General features: G+C 36.4%; 1 protein-coding gene across 8 annotated transcripts in view; it reads left to right on the forward strand.

Annotated features, from left to right (window-relative positions):
* Positions 1–22591, forward strand: part of XPO4 (exportin 4) — a 160510-nt gene that overhangs the window by 131554 nt on the left and 6365 nt on the right. For 6 of the 8 annotated variants that reach the window (XM_023742451.1, XM_023742449.1, XM_023742448.1 and 3 more), the window contains exons 13-23: positions 686–863; positions 6055–6214; positions 6938–7107; positions 7971–8145; positions 9328–9621; positions 10179–10199; positions 10606–10786; positions 17507–17625; positions 19219–19349; positions 19843–19960; positions 21645–21737. In XM_023742451.1, coding sequence (XP_023598219.1) covers positions 686–863; positions 6055–6214; positions 6938–7107; positions 7971–8145; positions 9328–9621; positions 10179–10199; positions 10606–10786; positions 17507–17625; positions 19219–19349; positions 19843–19960; positions 21645–21737 — 1640 coding nt within the window. The remainder of the gene's footprint in view (positions 1–685; positions 864–6054; positions 6215–6937; positions 7108–7970; positions 8146–9327; positions 9622–10178; positions 10200–10605; positions 10787–17506; positions 17626–19218; positions 19350–19842; positions 19961–21644; positions 21738–22591) is intronic. The other 2 variants (XM_023742452.1, XM_023742450.1) reach the window with 1 other exon arrangement.

Below are 22591 nucleotides of genomic sequence, written 5' to 3' on the forward strand. Positions count from 1 at the left end.
CATTTTTTAAAATGATGGCCCACTTGTATACAGTGCCTTTTGCATACCAAATGTTTTATGTGGATCTCATTTATTTCTCATAGTAGCCCACTGAATTAGTAGAATTACTAGGTATTATTATTATTACTATCTCCATTTTATAAATGAAGAAGCTGAGACTTAGACAGTATAAGAAATTAGCCATGGTCATACTGCTATTAATTTTCAGAGCCAGAATGTAAATTTAGGCAGTCTGACTTTTAGGATCTTCATTCTTAACACCGTACTCTCAGTGTTTCTGTACTTTAAATATAATCAGTAAAAAAACAGAAAAAACTTTTGAAAAAGCAATTCCCAAATATCGACTTTTGATATAGATAATAGTAGAATTCCTATTAACTTTACAAAATATATTACTGAGAATTATTAAAAGGTAGTAGATTAAAAAAACCTACATGTCACTTGGAATTATAAAATTGATGAATAAAACATTTATCCTTTGAACTTTTCTGTACTTTTGAGGATTAATTTTCTGAGAAATAAAGTTCTTCTCATCAAACTTGAAATAACAGATTAGCATTTATGATTTACTTTTACATCGATTTATATGATGTATATAAATCAAATAAAACTGAAAACTTTTATAGTGCAATTTGATAAATATAGATTTGTTAAGTGTTCATTTTTAATTTTTTTTAAACTGAAGGCTACCTCTTAGCTGATGATACTCAGGGAGAGACTCCGCTAATACCTCCAGAAATAATGGAATATTCCATTAAGCATTCATCTGAAGTTGACATTAATACAACACTTCAAATTTTGGGATCTCCAGGAGAAAAGGCTTCTTCCATCCCAGGGTACAACAGAACAGATTCTGTGATTAGGTAATATGAACTCTGTAGCTGTGCGCTTGTAATTTATACTGTTTTGTAAATTCTGAGTTGATGGGTAGATGACTTGAGTGATAGACACGTTGTAAATCTGATATATGAGAGAAAATAAAATTCGGAGAAGCCTTGAAGTACAAAAGGATTGCAACTAAGTATATTTAAGCAGTACCACTCTAGTGAGAATTGATAGCTATATCCAGTACTGAGAAAAACAAGTGTAAAAATTATTCTGAATACAGTGAGACTTTGCACAGTCATTCAGTCTGATGTATACTTATGTACTGTGACCATATTCCTTGTCCATCAGAAAGCAGTACTGATGCATGTGCAAGCACCCTCAATGATGGAAAAAAGAATTTGAGATTTTTAGAAACTAGATGTGAGTTAACAAGTGTTTATTGTTCATAAAAGCTAAAACAACATTTCAGTGCAATCTTTAGGAAAATTATAATTTTTATCTTACATAATGGAAGTACTTTTCCTGCATATGTGAATGTTGACAACGCTGTCGGGAAGTTACAAGATAGCAGAGTGCCTCAGATGAGAGCATTCACTTTAATCTTCCTAAATATTATTAGCAAATTTTTCATTAATTCTTAATAATGAAATTAAGGAAGGGTAAATTGGACTAAATATGCCTCTAAAAGTGGATTTGACGATAGCATTTTAAATTTCAGTGTCTTTAAATTTAGGTTGTAGGCATAGATGTCAGTAATTATAATAACATTTTTTTTTGCCAGTTGCAAAATAAGTAACTCTAGCAGGGTGCTTTCCCCTTCAGTCTTACATTTTCTTTTTTAAGCAAAAATGCCTGGATATCATTTAAACCTATGCAATAGAAAATGATTTTTTTTTTTGAGTTGAAATATTAAGGTGATATCAAGGAAATATTTGGGAATTTATTTCCTTTATTGCATTTTCATGTTTGAAGTAAAATATCAAAATGCTCTATTGACAAAAGTTTTATCTCCTTTTGGGATTACTATAAGCATTTGATATAGTGTCTGGAAATTAATGCTTTTGCTTTGGTTTCGTTCACAGTGAATTTTAATTTCAAAGGCAGTTTATTTCAGGTTGCTGTCACATTATATATTCTGTGTCATATTTCTTGCCTGGGCAGTACCATCAGGAATGCGTTCCTTGTATTTTAAGTGCTTTTTCAATTTTTGCCAGTCCCAGGTATCAGTATGGGAGCAAAACACTGTGGAGTCTGAGAGCACAGACTGTGGAGGGTTGAGGTGAGGGCTGGGACAACACACCCCTGGCCTGAGGATAAACAGTTTTTAGTCCAAAGAATTAATGTGAAATTGATTGGTATATGGGAGAAACACTCCTTGCTTGATTAAAAAAAGTGTTTCACATTTATTGAAAAAGAAATAATCATTAAAACAATTATTAAATACCTACTATGTGCCAGACACTCTTCTAGGGTTGGGATACATCAGTGAACAAAACCAACAAAAATCACTCTCCTTTTAGAGCTCCTTGTGGGGGAGAGGGATAATAAGTAAATTATATAGTAAGTTAGAAAATGGTAAGTGCTGTGGGTAAAGAACTGAGCCAGGTAAGAGTGGGATCAAGAATGCAGGCTTTTGGGATTGTTCATAATTTTAAAGAAGGGGATCCATATAGGCTTTATTTAGAAGGTGACTTTTGAGCAAAGACTTGAGATTGGTAAGGGAGTTGACCATGAAGATATCTGGGAAAAAGCATTCTAAGCAGAGAGAACAGCTAATGAAAAGGCCCTAAGGCATTCCTGGTAGGTTCAGAGAACAGCAAGAATGCCGTTGTGGGTTGAGCAGAGTGAGGTGGAATTTCATAGGTGATGGAGTTAAAGGGGGAAAAGAGGAAATCTGGTAAGGTCTTTAGGCTTTTGTAAGGTATTTGGGTTTTGCTCTGAATGAAGTGGGACACTACTGTAGGGTTTTGAGCAGAATAGTAACTATGTGTAAAAAGGTTACTCTGACTGTTGGATTAAGAGTAAACTATAGGGGGATAAAGGTGAAAGCAGAGAGACCAGATAGGAGGCTAATTAGTCATCCAACAGAAAGATGATGGTGGCCCAGACCAGAGTGATAGCAGTGGAGGCAGTGAGAAATTAAAGCTGTTTGACATACTGTGCTGACTTTTGGTTTATGAAATGAAGATGTCATCTTGATTAATTTGGAAAGTATGGGAAACTTTGAGTGCTATCTGAATATAAAGTGTGTTTAGATAGTATGCTTAAGAAATTGAAGTAGGATTGGCATATCAGTGTTGGGATATCAACAATTAAAAAAATTTTTTGATGTCTTAATCAGTTTTTTCAACTCCCCTCAGTGCCAGGAACTGAGGAAACAATAAAAGTATTATAAAAGTGATATAGGAGCATGTAGGTTCACCTAACCTATTGGAGGGGTGGGTGGGGGTTGGAGCTCTTGGAAGAGATGGCATGTAAACTGATACTTAAAGTATGAATAGGGGTTTGCAAAGTACAGAAGATGGGGAAGAACATTCCAGGCAGGGTCAATAGCATAGGCAAAGGCTTGGAAGGAATAGAAACTTTGATATGACTGGGGTATGTACACAGTAAGGAAGGATGATGGCAGTTTTATGTGAAATGAAGATGGAGAGGTAGATAAGGTGCTATAGGCTGGGCTAATGAGGTCGAAGTAAAAATGGCGAAAAGGATTTGAAGCATGGAAATGAATTAACCAAATTGTTTTAGAACTATGCTGTGGAAGATAGATTTAAAGGATAATAAACAAGTTAGGAAACATTTTCGGTAGTAACAGTGGCAGGGAAGATGGAAAAAGCTGATGGATTTGAAAGGTGTTTGGAGAGAGAACTCTACAGAATTTTGCTGATTGATTGAATATGGTGGTGAGGAGAGAGGAAGGGATCAAGGAAGGCTCCAGGGAAGCCTCACATTTATCTGCCTGAGAATTGTCTATAGTATAATTTTTTTTTCCATTTATCTTTCTCCTACTTTACAAAAGTCATTCTGAATCTTTGTGATGCATTGGCAGCTGTGTAAAAACCTGCAGAATGCCAAATAAAGGGACAGTTCAAAATAGTGTGGTATTGATAGAGTGAATGGCTGAATAACAGTAAGTTATTTATAAGTCAGAATGTCTTCAATCCTTTGCATTAAATAAAATGGTAGATGGACTTAAGTCGTCCGTTGATTATTAAAATTTTTTGTTAGATAATTCCAGTGATTTTTGACATATAACATGGAAGAAGTTCAAATAACTGGATGACACAGCTACTTTTAAATACCTTGTATTTATTTATGTGAACAAGTTTTCTCTGTGCTTTTGTCTGTTAGAATGAAAAATAGGAATCAAATTATACTCAACCTTGTCTCATGCTAGCAATACATAATATTTATACACAGATATGTGAACTAATTGGAAAAAATAAATCACTGCTACATTAATCTCATGAAGAGATACATAACATTTTATTTTTATGCTTAATAATTTATTTAAATCTGTATTATGTTTTGCTCAGCTGTGTACTAATAAGTATCATAACAATAACTCAGTCCAGAAGATATGTTTAAATGTTTGGAGTCTTAACGTCATTGGAAATTTTAAAAAAATTATATTTCAATATATATACATATATTTGTTTCAAAGAAATATATTGTATAATCAGTAAAATATGTAACATTCAAAATACATTATGATAATATTCTTCGGGGGGGGAAATGGAATTGAAATAAAAATTTAAGGAGAAGAAGAAACAATGTAAACATTCTGTTAAAAAAAGCTGTTTATATATTTTTCAAATAGATGATGGTGGGTATCAAAACCCTAGGTTGATTAAATTCCATGCATAAATGTAAAGGATTAATGTAACCATTTTATTTCAAATTTCATTTAAGCTGGAAATTATACTATCTAAAATGGTTTAATCTTATGCGACAAAATTGATATATTAATAACTCAAATGTATTGTGAAGTAGTTGGGTTTTTTTTTGTGCACATACCCTCTAAAATAATTTATAAAAGTTTGCAGACTAGTAGTATAGGGAGTGTACACTGAAAAAAGAAGAGGTTCTGGGGTAGAATCCTAAAATCCATCTGATTTAAATAAGGAAGAGGAAGAGGGGGCTGTAATAAAGACTGCAAAGAAACAAGCAAATACATTAGTGACATCCTGGAAGTGTGGTGCCAGGGGAGCTGAAGGAAAGAAATTATTTCACAATTGAAGTATTAAATATTTCTGAGATACTGAGTTGGATAAAGAACATGTTCTAAGTTGGATAAAGAACATGTTCGTAAGATTCAGTTACAAGGAGATAATTTCAGTCTTTGTGAGAGCAATGAGGAAAGTTATGGAAGCCAAACTTCAGGTGATTAGAATCCAGGTCTTGGCATTGTATTCATAACATGATGTTATTTAACAGTTTCTTTCAGTTACATCATTTGTAACTTTACTTTTTGACTAAAGTTAAATATATATATATATATCACCTCTGATTATGTATGCCCCACCCCCATGCATAGCCCCAGAACAGATTTTTTTTATTATCTGCAGTGTTAAGCTATGTTATTGAAATCCCACAGCCATGTGAATTGTATAGTGTAGGGAAGGAAATAACTATGTGCCTTGAAATAAGTATGTGCACTTATACAAGAATTATTCTAGCAAGATTTTTATTTAAAAATACCATTAAGAATCAGGTTTGTTAGAAGTAGGACTATCCGATTTAGAGACAAGGATCGATATTCAGAATATTCTGAATAAGTCAATTCCCTGGTCCTACGCTATTTTAACATGACCATGATATAAAAACAAACAGTACCAGCCATGGGAGTTTTAAGTAGTGATGGAGTGCTCAAAGAATTTAGTATGTACTCTGAAAACATGTAATTTTATGTATTCTTCCATTCTCTATCTGAAAATTCCCTGTAGACATTAATACTGAATCACATGGAATTACAGCTTCAACACAGAATGTTTCTAGTGTTGTCCTAGTGTTCTAGTCTAGTCCTTTTCTTTGTCTTATCTCCTGTTTCCTGAAAGGTCAGAAACAAAATGGGTCATCTGTCTACAACCCTGTTGGTGAAATTTTCCAAATATAGCCTAGCCTAAAACCAGAGAGGTGGGGTGGGGGGTGGGGAATGGACTTGAAAAAATACATATGGTTAGACAATCAATCAATAAATAAGCAAATTCTGTTTTATACCTACAGGCTGTTATCTGCCATTCTAAGGGTTTCAGAAGTTGAATCTCGGGCAATAAGAGCAGATCTAACTCATCTACTAAGCCCTCAAATGGGGAAAGATATTGTTTGGTTTCTAAAACGCTGGGCAAAGACTTATCTCCTGGTGGATGAAAAACTGTATGATCAGGTCAGAATGTAAAACTGTTTAACTTCATTTGGATTTATGATGATGGCCAACTATAGAAGTGGGGACATTTTTCTTGGTGATTTTTCTCATCACAGTGTAACTTTTTAAGAACTGAAACATCATCCACATTGAAGAGAACTGTATGAATGAAATACTTTTTTAATAACTTTCTTAGGGAGTCCCTGCATGGCGCAAATGGTTAAGTGCTCGAGGACTAGCCAAAAGGTTGGTTGTTTGAACCTGCTCAGTGGTGCCTTGGAAGACAGGCCTGGCATCTGCTTCCAAAAGGTTACAGCCTTAAAAACCCCATGGAGCAGTTCTTAGGCTGAACGTGTGGGGTTGCCATGAGTCGGAATTGACTTGACGGCAACTAATGACAAGAAATTTTCTGAGCGTATTATTTGATTCAGTTTATTTTAACCAATATTAAATTACAGATTACAGTTCGGGAATGGGTTTATTTATGTTCTTTGTATTCAGTGTAAATATCATGTTGGTGTGTTAATAACACAAAAATAATCAAAGTTGATAGGAAAATCATATTGGAAATTGTGAGTGGGTTGAGGATGTCTTTTTGGATTTATGGAAATGAGTATATTTATAAAATTGGTGTTAAATAAGCAGTACTTCAGAATAAGATGCTAATTTCAGTTTGCTTTTTTTATGGATTTTTTTTCAGCTGATTCATCTTTATGACCTTAAAAATGTGTTTTCTCTCTTAAGATAAGTCTGCCATTCAGTACAGCATTTGGAGCAGATACCGAGGGTTCTCAGTGGATTATTGGCTACCTCTTACAAAAAGTTATCAGTAACCTCTCCGTGTGGAGTAGTGAGCAGGACCTTGCAAGTGACACTGTACAGTTGCTTGTGACTTTGGTGGAAAGAAGAGAAAGGTAAGCAAATTGTCAGCGGCAGGGGGGTGTGTGGGTCTGGGTGTGTGGGTGTGGGTGTGGGTGTGTGTGGTGTGTGTGGTGTGTGTGTGTGTACTTTTTCAACTGGCAAACAGTTACATGGTCCTAAGTCCAGATAGACCCTAGATTTTTGGAACAGCATGTTTTGAAAATCCCTATCACGCTATTCTTATACATGCAAATGGTACTTTCCCATGGAACCAGGTTACAGCTGAGGATTACAGTAACTGTTCAGATATCGGGCGTCAGAGAACCTTGAGTAATACGTAAGATTTATTTAGTAATTTATATTCTAAAAAGCACTTTCATACAGAATATTCTCATTTTATTTCTTAGCCATCCTATCAGTATTTTCCCCATTTAACGAGAAAAACTGATATTTAAACTAATGTTCCAAAGTAAAATTTTTAGTGCTTTCTACAAGAAATCCTGGAAATGTTTTCATATTTCTTAGTATATAGGTATATCATCATCATCATCATCATTACTGTTGTTGTTGGTTACTATTTATTGAATTCTTATACTTTGCTAGGTACTGTGAACTTCATATGTAGTATCTCATTTAGTCATCACATCTGTCTCATGCCTGTGATTTAGGGCTGTTGTTATTAGTCTTGTTATTCCAATTCTACCGATAAGGGATCTGATGATTAAGAGAGATTAAATGAGTTTTATATGTCAGACAACTAGTGGGATTCAAACACAAGTCTGTTTGATTCCAAGGTCTATACTAAGTTTATTGTTCTATGTGTTAAAAAATTAATTGAATTCATTTACCTTCAGTTTTTGTTAGTAGACATATAATGTAGGTAATAAATCTTATGTCTTGTGATTTCCACGTACAGGGCAAACTTAGTAATTCAGTGTGAAAACTGGTGGAATTTAGCTAAGCAGTTTGCAAGACGAAGCCCACCTCTTAATTTCTTGTCAAGTCCTGTGCAGAGAACACTGATGAAGGCTCTAGTTTTAGGAGGTTTTGCACACATGGACACAGAAACCAAACAACAGTATTGGACAGAGGTAACAGTTCCCTCTATTTTGATTGTACCTTCTTATATAACTCTGTAGATGCTCTATCTCTGTGTTGCCATAAAATATGGAGATGTAAATGTTTTAGGAATAGCTTTTCTACTATTTTTCTTTCCTAATGAATAGGTTGAAGCTTATCATTTTTAAATCAGTTATCATGTAATTTGTCCATGCCTGCTTATATGAGGAGATTGAATATTATCAAGTGTTCTGCAAATTTAGGCATATTTTCCCCCAACTTGTCATTACACTGATACTGTAATTCCTTTCCTCAGATAAGAGCCTGAAATGGCATATCCATTAATAAGGAGATGCAGATTAACATGGACACACTGCCTTATAGAATAAGCTTTAAATTGGGGACCAAGAGTTACCAGTGTATGTAGCTTGCCAGCCTGTTGTCCTTGTGACTGGAGTGCTTTTAAGTGTTGGGGACGCAGGGCACAGTAACAGAATTAGGCAATCTTGTGTGACTTAAGCACCAGGGGAAAACCAGGCTATCAGTTTCTAGTTTAAACAATTATCAGATGATCAGCTCTAAATAGAATTAAGACATTGTCATCATGAATGTGAGTACTCACCTTTATTCCCAGGGCAGGACTGATTGTCTGAAGGTATGTTCTATGCCAGGAGTAGTTGGGGAGATTACAAAACAGACAAGAGGTTTGTGTTGGGCTTGACCCTGGACAGCAGAGATTGGAAGGGCTAACCATTTGGGAAGAGGTGTGGAGGAGAGGGTGAGTTGTCAGAATGGCACTAAGGAAATAGTGTTCAGTGGTGTCATTTATATACCAAAAAAAACTCAAACCCACTGCTGTCGAGTCGATTCTGACTCATAGCGACCCTACAGGACAGAGTAGAACTGTCCCATAGAGTTTCCAAGAAGAGGCTGGTGGATTCGAACTGCCGACCTTTTGGTTAGCAGCCATAGCTATTAACTGCTACGCCGCCACGGTTTCCTCATCTGTATAGTGTATGTCATTTACTTGTGTATGTTAGAAGTTAGGATGATCCTCAAAATGGGAATTGTAAAGTTGGGTTCACATATTCTTTGTTTTCTGTGCTTGTCCTCCCTCCAACAATTAGATATTTCAAAAAGTGACTATTTATCCAAGTTGAGAAAATAAACCATGTGAATTGACCTTTTATAATATTTATGCTGTATTTTTGCAGGTTCTTCAACCACTTCAGCAGCGTTTCTTAAGAGTGATAAATCAAGAAAACTTTCAGCAGATGTGTCAGCAAGAGGAAGTCAAGCAGGAAATCACTGCCACATTGGAGGCGCTTTGTGGCATTGCTGAGGCTACCCAGATTGACAATGTAGCAATCCTTTTTAATTTTCTAATGGACTTCCTTACCAACTGCATTGGATTGATGGAAGTTTATAAAAATACCCCAGAGACTGTAAATCTCATAATAGAAGTTTTTGTTGAAGTTGCACATAAACAAATATGCTATCTTGGAGAGGTAAGCACATTCTAAGTTTATCCTTTTAGGATTAAAAAATTTTAAAGCTATAATAAAATAATAGATACTTCAAATGTAATGAATATTATCTTAAATCCATATATTTATGCCTCTAAAAGGTTTTTAGAAAAGACTATTTTAAAAAGAACTCATAACTCAGAGGAAGGCGCACTGAATGAATAAAAATTCTCACCCTAAAAAGTATGTTAAAAATCAGTAATTTCTCTGGGCTATTATGTTATTCAGTCAAGCTCATTTAAGTGAGGAATATTTGATTAAACAAATGGATTCTGGTAGAAAATTTTAGAACTTCAAGCCTTAAACTTTTTAATTGCAATGTGTATCTTTATTTCATAAATCAGATGAATGTTTAGTTACAGTAAATTCTCATGTATTTAGTAAGAAAAAGTTATTTTCTTTGCCCCATTAAAAAGTTGCTTTAAAACAGCCTTAAAGAAATATATTTGTACTTGTTAGCCATTTAGCATATATCTTGTCCCAAACCATTTACTCTAGGTTCCTGAATTGTAAATTTTTTTTTTTTTTTTTTTTGCTAGATCAGAGGAACCTGCCCAAAAGTAAGGTTATATTTTATAAATATGCATTAATGATTCGGCAGGCCAGTTGGCATTTGTTCTGATGTTTAAGACCACTCTTGGGTACTTAATAAATAAATATTACACAAGAAGGTGAATGGCAGAAGTAAAGAATCTTACTGTCTCACCTAGTGTTTATTATCAAGTGAACAAAAATTGAATGTCAGATTTTATTGTTGGCAAACGGCTAATATTTTAAATATAACAGTAATCTTAATATATGCTTTTTCCTTATTATTAATCTCTTAATATAGTTTAAAATAAATATTAGAGCTGCTATTGGAATTCAGAGTAAATTTATCTAGGTTATATTTTTAAATTTCTTGAATATCTCTATTTCCCAACTAGGCTCTACCTAGTAGCATAATTTATGTATACTCTCTTACAGTCCAAAGCTATGAACTTATATGAAGCCTGCCTTACTTTGTTGCAAGTATATTCTAAGAATAATTTAGGGCGGCAAAGAATAGATGTTACAGCAGAGGAAGAACAATACCAAGACCTGCTTCTCATTATGGAACTTCTTACTAATCTTCTATCAAAAGAATTCATAGATTTCAGTGATACAGGTAGGATGTAGTGTGTTGTTACTGCCTTTTTTTTTTTTTTCCTTAATTAAAGCAAAGTAATGTTTTCTTTAAGTGAAATGCCATGAAAAAATTCAATGTGCAAAATAGATGAAAGTCGGTATCTTTGGTTGAAGTGAGGGTGGGAACCAGCAGCCCTTCCATCTTGGCTCTCCTCTCATAAGAGTAATACGAGTAATGGCTTCCATTTGTTGAGCTTTTTTGAAATGCTCTGTTCATAGCTGTCAGAGTGGTATGAAATAGATGCCATTGTTATATTCGTTTTATAAATGAGGAAACTGAAACACAGGTTAAGTAACTTGCCCACAGATTTCACTAGTGCGTTGCAGGACTGGGATTCAGATCCTGGTAGATGGCTCTAGAGGCCACACTCTTCACAGTAATGCTCTGTTGACTAGTCATTCCTCCAGGTCCTCTGAGGTGGCCACTCCAGAAAACCCGAGCGCTTCACAGAGTGTGGCGTGGGAATGCCGTTGGGGTGGGAAGCACGGAACTCAGGATTGACAGGCCATACTTTAAAGGCCTAGCCCAGTGGCTCACCGACAGTGTGACCTTGGGAAAGTCACTTAGTCCACCAGCCTTTATTTACTTGTAAAATGGGTATGATAATAAATACCTTTTAACACGTTTTAAGGATCAGCCATAAAGATCTTTGGTGCCTAGCATAGTGCCTGACACCTATTAGGTGAAAGGTAGCTGTTGTTATAGGCAAGAACCTAATTGTAATTAAAACCTCATTTATTTGTATAGTTTTCCTTCACCTCCCTCTTATGCCACTGCCAATCTTGCCTTAAAGCAGAGCTTGTTTTATAAGGAAAAAATGAATCATATCTAGAGTTTCCTTTCATATTTTGTGCAAGTATTTGTGGTAGGAGACACTTTTGACTTCTTCTTTTAAGATTCTCTTTCTAAGTTGTGTGCTGTAACATCTCACTTTACTCATTACTCCCAATGCTTGTCATTGTTCTTTCTGTTTATTTTATTGATTTATTTTCCTTGTTCACTGACAAACAGTTTTCTTAATGTCTGCCTTGTGGTAGGCACTGTCAGACTCACAGTCTAAAAGGTCTGCTGTCCTTTGTAATTAACTAGGGGTGCTTGGGTGAAAAAATTTGGAAAACACTGTTCTACACTTTCCCTCAGGGAATTCATTCTGTACCAAAACCTCAGCTGCCACTGTGCCTCCAGGCCCGCTCTCTCATCCTAGTGTCAGTTCCATGTTTTCTGATGCCTTCAGGTCAGCGCTTCTGACTCTGGAGTTCTTATACTTTCCTTGTCAGAATTCTTAACTTTTTCTAGATCGTTATGTCCCTTTAAAATCTAAAGTAGTTATAGACCCTTTCCCTAGAAAAGTGTACATTAAACCAACTCACAGAGTTTCACATTAATTTTTAATTGTTAGTATTAGTTGGTTGACAGACTCTTGGAAAGTCTTCTATAAACTTCCTAGGGGTGTAAAGACCCCAGGTTAAGGACTCTGTGCCCAGAGGAATCTGTGTTAAGACCCAGAGCTAGAACATACATACTCTTAGATGATTTACTATTACAGTTATCCCTATAGATCATAAATCAGCACGTTTCAGATTTCTCTTTTCTAGAAATAGTATCATTTTCTGGTTCCCTATTCTATGCCTGAAACAGCCCCTATCCTAGACCTATTAATGCTAGAAATCCATATTTTAATGAAGTTTCTCTAGATGTTTTTAGCGTACTATTGGATCTGAAAAGTATGCTATGACTATTTTCAGAATAATTTTCCTAAAATAATAATTTTATCATGTTTCACACCTACTTAAATACTATAGGAGATCGATCCCAGCACTGGCCACTTTATAATAAGAGGAAGGAGATGAGGCAGTTTACATTTCCAGAATATTCTGTAATCCTTTTAAGAAGAGAGGGATTATATTAGATGTAGCATGTAGAGACAGGATAGTGGTGACCCTCACCAGTGTGTAGAGTCTATACTCTTCCTCCTCCCTTTAAGCCCTCTTTGGGAAATCAGCACTGCCTACCTGGTTCCTCATCACACCTGGATGAAAGATCCTTCCCTAAAGACAGTCTTCCTGAGATTTCTTTTGTGTACTATACTTTCTATACAACTTACCCACCCAGTATCACTGGAGGCTATACCACCAATAAAGGATTAGCCATTATTATTTTTAGAAAAATTTTTGACCTGGAAATCTTCCAGGGATAATAAAGGTGACATATTTTGGAGAACTAATATTGAAAGATGGTTGTTCAGTGGTAGAATTCTCCCCCTCCTTGCAGGAGACTCAGGTTCGATTCCCAGCCATTGCTCCTCTTGTGCAGGCACCACCCATCTGTCAGCAGAAGCTTGTGTGTTGCTATGATGCTGAACAGGTTTCAGTGGAACCTGTAGACCAAAACAGACTAAGGAGAAGGGCCTGGTGATCTCCTTCTGAAAATCAGCCTATGAAAACCCTATAGAGTAGGACTGGGCATTCATTATGCATGGGGGCCACTATGAGTTGGGGACCAACTTGACACGAGCTAACAACAATATTAAAAGAGATGGGCAACCATTAAAGGCAGCTGGAGGGAAAGAAGGCCCTCTAAACCTCCTGGGTTTATGGTTTAAGCTATATTTCCATCTGCCTGCCATTCTAAAAACAAACTGTAGAATAAACCATAACATTAAGCAGTTGAAGGGGAGATTTTCAAAATAAAAGCAGGAAGAAAATTGAAATAATAAAAAGTTAAGAAAAGAAATTGAAGCTAAAAAGCTCAGGGTTGAAAAAACAAGATAAGAGTAGGAAGACTAAAATAAGCGTAGAAAGGGTTGAAATTTAGAAGAAACAAAAATTAAAACAAAATAGAAAATGATAAGGAAACAAAGCATTAGTTGAAAAATGGTAAAAGGAAAGTAATATTTTAAAGCAATTTCTAGACTAAAATAAAGTGAGAAAATAAAATATTATAAAATTAACATGATAGATGGGGCATTAAAAACATAACTGAAAATAGGCATCTGACATTGTTCTTTCACTTGGTCTTTTGAGCTCCCTTCCTAATTCTTAGCAAGCAGATAAGAGAGCAGAGCCCTGCAAGTCTCCTGGCCTCTCCTGACCCTGAGAGATGCATCTTGTTAGCAGAGAGACCTGAGCTGTTAGGGCAGCCTTCAGACTAGTCTTCCAGGGCTGGTTCCTATCAGCTGGAATCCAGGGTCTCCAATCTGATTTTCCGAAAAAGTTTGCTGACCCCTGCTTTAGATTCTTCCAGCTAGAACTGAGACTACTGAGAAGTTCAGAATTAGACTGAAAAAGTAGTTTTTAGATAACAAGTATTTTTTCCCCACTTTATCTTTTTTTTTATCATTAAAAAGTAATATACTCATAATAGAAAAATTTGAAAGTATAGGGACAGAGAAAAATGACTATAACATTATCCAGAGTCAACTGTAAATTGCCTTTTTGTAATTTCCTTTTTGGTTATGTTTATGCATTTTTCTTTGAGATCATATTGCAAATATTTTATATTCTGCCTTTTTGATTAACATTAGCCTTTTCCTTCTCATTGAGGTTTTTCATGATCTTTGTAATAGTTGCATGATACTCCAGTTTTGGAATTTAATCTGTTTCCTTAACATCGGGTATCTGGAATATCTTCAGTTTTTGCTCTCGTAAATAGTGATGCAGTGATCACTTCTGTAGTCAAGTCTTTGAATTTCTGATTATATCCTTAGTAGATGTAATGCTCAAAAGGCATGAGTATTTTAGGGCTCTTAATGAATTGTTTTTGCTGGTAACCATCACACTATATCCTCACCAGAAGTGAAATGTTATTTAAAAATCATCTTTAGTGTAATGTATCAGAAGTAGTATCTTTTAAAAATTTGCATCTGCCAATATAATGCAGTCCCAATCCAAATTCCAACAGCAATCTTTAATGAGATGGGAAAACTAATCACCAACTTTACATGGAAAGGGAAGAGGCCCCAGATAAGTAACGCATCATTGAAGAAGAAGAAGAAAGTAGGAGGCTTCACATTACCTGATCTCAGAATCTACTATACAGCCACAGTAGTCAAAACAGCCTGGTACAATGACAGACACATAGACCAATGGAACAGAATTTAGAACCCTGACATAAATCCATCCATGTATGGACAGCTGATCTTCGAGAGAGGGCCCAAGTCCATTAAATGCAAAAGAGACAGTCTCTTCAACAGTTGGTGCTGGCAAAACTGGGTGTTGATCTGTGAAAAAATGAAATAGGACCCATACCTCACACCATACACAAAAACTAACTCAAAATGGATCAAAGACCTAAATAGAAAACCTAAAAGTGTAAAGATCATGGAGGAAAAATTATGGACAATGCTAGAGGCCCTGATATATGGCATAAATGGAATATCAAACATAACTAAAAATACACAGCAGAAGATGAACAAGTTAAATGGGGCTTCCTAAAAATTAAACACTTATGCTCAACAAAAAGACTTCTCCAAAAGAGTAAAAACAGAACCTACAGATTGGGAAAAAATTTTGGCTATGATATATCCGACAAGGGTCTAATCTCTAAACACACCTCAACAATAAAAAGGTAAACAATCCAGTTAAGAAACGGGCAAAGGATATGAACAGACACTTCACCAAAGAAGACATTCAGGCAGCCAACATATGAAGAAATGCTTGTGATCATTAACAGATGCAGTTCAAAACTACAATGAGATACCATCTCACCCCAACATTAATGGCACTAATCAAAAAAAACAGCAAATAACAAATGTTGGAGAGGTTATTGGGAGATTGAAACTCTTCCGTACTGCTGATGGGAATGTAAAATGGTATAACCACTATGGAAAATGGTATGGGGCTTCCTCAAAAAGCTAGAAATAGAAATACCATATGATCCAGCAATCCCACTCCTAGCTGTATACCCTAAAGAAATAAGAGCTATGACACAAGTAATACCTATACACACCCATGTTCATTGCAGCATTATTCACAATAGCAAAAAGAAGGAAACAACCTAAGTGCCCATCAACAGATGAATGGATTAACAAACTGTGGTACATACAGTGGAATACTATGCAACTATAAAAAATAATGACAAATCGGTAAAACATCTTAGAACATGGATGAATCTGGAGGACGTTATGTTGAGTGAAATAAGTCAATCACAAAAGGGCAAATATTGTATGAAACAACTATTATAAAGGTCTACACACAGGGGGGAAAAAAAATTCTTTGATGGTTGCCAGGGATGGGAGGGGGAGAGAGGGAAAATTACCAAACAGAAGACACGTTAATATTGCTGAAGGGAAAGGCAATATACAATATGCGGGAAGTCGTACAACATGATCAAGGCAAGAGAGGACACTGAGAAGAATGCCAGAATGAAGGGCAACTATAGCAATTACTGGAAACCTGGTGACATAGTGACTGAGAGCTAGGGCTGCTAACCAAAAGGTCAGCAGTTCAAATCCACCAGGCACTCCTTGGAAACCATATAGGGCAGTTCTACTCTGTCCTGTAGGGTTGCTATGAGTCAGAATCAACTCGATGGCAAGAAGTTTGGTTTTTTTTTTCTTTTTTGGTTATGGCAATTGCTATAGCATAGACAGTCTTACAACAATAATATTAACAAACAATTTACAAATGAATACATAGGTAGGTAGATATGCCAAGAGGTGTGGGAGGGTGTAAGGGAGCACACCTGCTGGCAGATACCAGTTTGGTGGTAGATATTTCTACATACATAACTGTAGGTGCTCCTCATATATTGATATAGACAATAGAGCATGCAAGGGGCACAGTCAGGGAAACCTCTTAGCATAACCAACCGCCTCGTGGGATAAAGTTCCTAGGCTTGAAGGCAAAGGACCATAGACTTGGGGACAGCTATGTGAATTGGCACAACATAGTTTATAAAGACAATGTTCCGCTTCCTACTTTGGTGAGTAGCATCTGGGGTCTTAAAAGCTTGTGAGTGGCCATCTAAGATACAAGTATTGGTCTTTTCCTGTCTGGTGCAAAGGAGAGTGAAGAAAACCAAAGACTCAAGGGAGCAATTAGTCCTGACAATTAATGGACCAAATGAACCACAGCCTACATGACCTCAAGACTAGAAGCACTAGATGGTGCCCAGCTACCACTGCTGACCACTCTGGTTGGGATCACAACAAAGGATTTTGCTTGTGGATTTCCTCATTTACCACTTTAGGTCTTAGGATTCTTCTTAATTTATATGCATTCTTATGTGTTCTTTTGTCAACATTGATTTTTTAAACTAATTTCTTTCTCTGTTATGTAACATTTTAATTTCTATGTTTTCCCCTATTCCTTTTAAGCTTAGAAAGATCCCACACACCTAAGAGATCAAATAAATATCCCTGCAGAGGTTATTTATCTCATAGTATGGCCAGTGTGTCAATAGACTGTATCTTGCTTTGCAAATGTTGACTTAGCATTCATTTTTCTTCATTTATTTCTAGACCTTCACCTGCCCCCACACCTCCGGTCCTGTTGCATCATGTGCACAGAGCCCCTGAAAAATAAAATACAAAGGGATGAAACAGAGCAAGAATTATCTGAATTCTTTAATATGCACTAATGGATTTATTTTGGCTTTAAGGCTTGAATTTATTTTCACTTTCATTAAGAGTAGAGTATATCAACTTTAGGAGTTTATTGATTTTACAACTATAGGACTGCATTCTTTTGATTTTAATAGATGAAGTGTTTAGAGGACATGAACCAGGTCAAGCAGCAAACAGATCTGTATCAGCAGCTGATGTTGTTTTATATGGAGTCAACCTAATTCTGCCCTTGATGTCACAAGACCTTTTGAAGGTAATTAAAGAAAGTAAATGTGAACATTAAAACTATATGTGCTTGAAGTTTAAAGACATTTTAGACTAGAGTATACCTCTTGTTTAATTAAAGAGTTGTATCTGTTAAGTGAAGGAGCCTTCATGGTGCAGTGGTTAAGCACTTGGCTGCTAACCGAAAGGTCGGCAGATCGAATCTACCAGCTACTCCACAGGAGATAGATGTGACAATCTGCTTCTGTAAAGATTTACACCTTGGAAACCCTATGGGCAGTTCTTCTCTGTCCTGTAGGGTCGGTATGAGTCAGAATCAACTTGACAGCAACGGGTTTGGTTTTTTTGGTTTTATCTCTTGAATACGTATAAAAATATATGTTTGAGTTTCTTTTACCAAAAAAATTCTGTCCTTTTACAAACTGAGTCCTAATGTTAGCTGTTTTGGCCCCTTCCTCATTTGTCATTAAGCAAATAACTTACATGTTTAGGTGTTTTTCTGATACTTCTTGAGTATCATTCTCAGATTGAGGAATTGAGCAAAGGAAGGCATTTTCCAAGCCACTCCATGTACAAATGGAGTTGTAAGAAGATAAAGCCTAATACAGTTTTTGAACTTATGCACATTCTAACTACATCGTGCCTTGCTTCACCAGTCTGTATTGAGGGGGTGGTGGTGGCAATGCTGCCCCTTTATCGTAGGGGGGAGGGAATGTTTTACCATGAGTTGTCATAGGGGGAGAAAGGACGGTGACAAGGACATGGAGAGGAAGAGGAAAGCATGTGTGTCTGTCTCTATCTGTGTATGTGTATCTGTGTGCTCACGTGCATGAAATGGAGGGAGAGAGAGAGCTAGAGGAGCATTTGGAAGTAGAGTGTAACAAGAAGAAGAATGCTGTTATATTTCCAGGCTAGCAGGAGATAGCCTTGAGAAGTGTCTCTGACTATGGGAAAGGATACTGAAGACCTGTGAGCTAAGTGTTCAGGCAGGAACCAGTAGGATGAGGACATTTAGTAAACTCTGTGTATTGATTTGCTCTTAGGGCTTGTTTGTTTGATGGTTGGTTTGTTTCTCATCAAATACACCATTAAGTATTTAGATATGTATTTTCTTAAAGACAATTAAACTGTAGATTACCTACTCTTACCTCAGTTGTCTAGAGCTATCCAACCAGAAAGTTGTTTTTGGAAGTGTGAAGGACTGAACACTCTGCTTTGTGTGTAGTCTTAACAGTTTGTATCACCGTCTTATTTTTCAACATGCTTGAATGGAAGTACATTTATAAAGGGTTTTATTACCAGGTTATTTAATAATTGCAGAATTGACTACCCTGTTTACTTTCTTAAGACAAACACTGAAGTCTGGAATTGGCTGTAGCTTTTATTAACTATCCAGAAGATAATTGTTTCTTCTGTATATTATCTTCTTTCATATTAGTTACTGAAATACTTCTTGTATTTTACCTTACTTTTACAATTAGATGTTCATTCGTGTTTTCTCTCTTGTACATGTTCTAAAGAAACCATTTTACTTAGAAGCTTCTCAGTTATTTATTTTATTGCATTAATGAAAATAAAACTTAGGTACTATTAAGCATCTAAATGTTTATTTCTGTTTCAGTTTCCAACTCTTTGTAATCAGTACTACAAATTAATCACATTTATCTGTGAGATATTTCCTGAAAAAATACCACAGCTTCCTGAAGATCTGTTTAAAAGTCTGATGTACTCCCTAGAACTAGGAATGACATCATATCCTTTAAATGAACATCACTTGTCACTTGGTGGAAAAATCTTACCTGAAGAAAAGTTTTTAAAATTTGAGTTTTTGTTTCTTCTTTTGTGGTTCAGTTTTATTTCTTCAAAAAGATGTCGTATCTATAGCTGTTCTAATCCTGTGTTACTTTTGTTTTGCCATCTTTGGTTAGTTTGCCGCATTCTGTCCTCCTTTAACTGATTCTAGAAGCATTTGGCCCCTGGTCCCAGTGGCACTGCTTCATTAAGGGGCCCAGTGAATCATGTCACATTCTGTTGCTGGCTTTTAATTAGCTGTATGTATCATAAGCAGAAACTAGAAATCACCAGTCCTGGACCCAAAACAGTTAAAAACATTTGAAACATACTTCGCATTAGTATACTCATTTATCTGTATTCACAGTCATCCATTTGATAAAAGATATAACTTTCTGATCTTTTATAAACCAAGTTTATCCAGTCTGGTTTGTTCTTTGACCTTTGTGATCAGAATGAGTTCAGAGGTTTGCCAGCTTTGCCTGGAGGCCTTGACGCCGTTAGCTGAACAGTGTGCAAAAGCACAAGAAACAGATTCGCCGCTTTTTCTAGCAACACGACACTTTCTTAAGGTAAGATGTTTGGGTGATGTTGGTGGGAATGTAAAATGGTACAAGCACTTTGGAAATAGATTCGGCACTTCCTTAAAAAAGCTAGAAGTAGAAGTACCATATGATCCAGCAATCCCACTCTTTGGAATATATCCTAGAGAAATAAGTGCCGTCACACAAACAGATATATACACACCCATGTTCATTGCAGCACTGTTCACGATAGCAGAAAGATGGAAACAACCTAGATGCCAATCATTGGACAAAGGGATAAACAAATTACGGTATATAAGACCACTATCATAAGAACTCAAGAAAAGTTTAAACACAGAGGACAACATTCTTTGATGGTTACAAAGGTGGGGAGGGAGGGAGAGGGTTATTCACTAACTAGATAGTAGACAAGAATTATCTTAGGTGAAGGGAAGGATAGCACACACTACAGGGGAAGTCAGCACAACTGGACTAAACCGAAGCTAAGAAGTTTTCCTGAATACAACCAAACATTTCAAGTGACAGAGTAACAGGGGTGGGGTTCTGGGGACCATGCTTTTAGGGGACATCTAGGTCAACTGGCATATCAAAGTTTATTAAGAAAATGTTCTGCATCCCACTTTGGTGAGTGGCGTCTGGGGTCTTAAAAGCTAGCGAGTGGCCATCTAAGATGCATCAATTGGTCCCAACCCACCTGGAGTAAACGAGAATGAAGAACACCAAAGTCACAAGGATAGTATTAGCCCAAGAGACAGAAAGGGCCACATAAACCAGAGACTGCATCATCCTGAGACCAGAAGAACTGGATGGTGTCTGGCTTACCACCAGTGACTGCCCTGACAGGGAACACAACAGAGAGTCCCTGATGGAGCATGAGAAAAGTGGGGTGCAAAATTCAAATTCTAGTAAAAAGACCAGACTTAATAGTCTGACTGAGACTGGAGGATCCCCAGAAGTCATGGCCCCCAGACTCTCTGTCAACCCAGAACTAAAACCATTCCCGAGGCAAACTCTTCAGACAAAGATTAGAGTGGACTATGAGACATAAAATGATACTCGTGAAGGGTGTGCTCCTTAGGTCAGGTAGGTACATGAGATTAAATGGGCAGCTCCTGTCCGGAGGCGAGATGAGAAGGCAGAGAGGGTCAGGAGCTGGTTGAATGGACACGGAGAATCCGCAGTAGAAAGGAGGAGCGTGCTGTCACAGTATAGGGAGAGCAATTAGGGTCCCATTAGCAATGTATGTATAAATTTTTGTATGAGAGACTAACCTGAATTGGAAACTTTCACTTAAAGTACAACAATTTTAAAAAAAGATGTTTGGGTGACGTGGCAAGATCATCTGCTATGACAAGTACAGTCAATATATGTAATTTTTCTTTCAAATGAGGAAATTGAATACAGGAGGAAATAGTTAATTTCTGTTCACTGTGTTTTTCTGAAGATAAACTTCATGGATACATTTTTCTCATCCACTTTTATTTTGAATTCTTGATGTGGTAAATATAATGGGGAATTTGATAATTTGATTATTCAGTATGCCTCGGCAAGTAATACCATCTGTAAGTTATCCTTTTAGAACTGTTTCTTTAATTACAGATTGATTTAATAAATGAGAATAACTCCCACCCCTCTCTTTCAAAGTAGAGATGGGCTTGGGGGATATATGATCATCATTTATTCCTATTAAGAAGTCTTTTTATAATTTCAGCTGGTTTTTGATATGCTGGTTTTGCAAAAGCATAATACCGAGATGACAACTGCAGCAGGTGAAGCGTTCTACACACTAGTGTGCTTGCATCAGGTAGTGTGGAACAGATCTTTTCATGTGACTGTCCTGATTGAGCATTAAAAAGAGATTGTTCAGACAAATGGTCAATACCTCCAGTTCTTACAGGATCTATGGCTCAGTGCTTCAGTTCTATTTCAGTGAGGTAGTATTTAGCTTCCTTGTTAACTCTAACTTGTTTAAAGTTTATCTGACAAGCTATTTGTCAGTTAATAAGCTTTTATTTTCCCTTTTCCACTATTGTGAACTGTCCTTCGCAATGCTGGGGATGATCACTGCCCCAAACCTTGCCCTTAAGCAGCTGTGCTAGGAATCAGGAATATAAACATGAATGATTCATGGACACGTTTTCTGTTCTGTTGTCTTACAAGTTTTATAAAGCAGATAAAGATGAGTAAGCCGAGACTAGGATGAGACTGCCTTCAAAAAGTATGGGAAGTTGAAAGAAAACAGTATCTTACTTTGTTTTGTTGAGCCTTTAGAAAGACTGAAGCCCTCACTGATTTGAAGTTGATGTGAAAGAAGAAAAGTAATCCTGTCTCACATCTCCCTTCCCTATTCCAATAGAATAGGTACCCATCAAGTGTATGAGAAGAATCCTGTTTGGGTCATCACCTACACTGATTTCACATCACCCTCGCCCATGCAACGTAAATGCGTCCCAGTGTGACCAGTTGATTGACTAGAGGAGCTTTGGCATTTTTCATGCTACCAGATGGACTGACACTTAGGGTTTGATTTTATTTCCATTTCTAAACAAAGATAGGGTTTTAGGGCTGTCTATCCATACTACTAAAAAAGTCCCTTCCTACCGACATCTTACATCATCTGCATCCCAAGCTGAAGGTGCTCTGGGACTTTCATCTCTT

This window comes from Trichechus manatus, unplaced genomic scaffold (assembly GCF_000243295.1).
Source record: "Trichechus manatus latirostris isolate Lorelei unplaced genomic scaffold, TriManLat1.0 scaffold00210, whole genome shotgun sequence".
Lineage (NCBI taxonomy): Eukaryota > Metazoa > Chordata > Mammalia > Sirenia > Trichechidae > Trichechus > Trichechus manatus.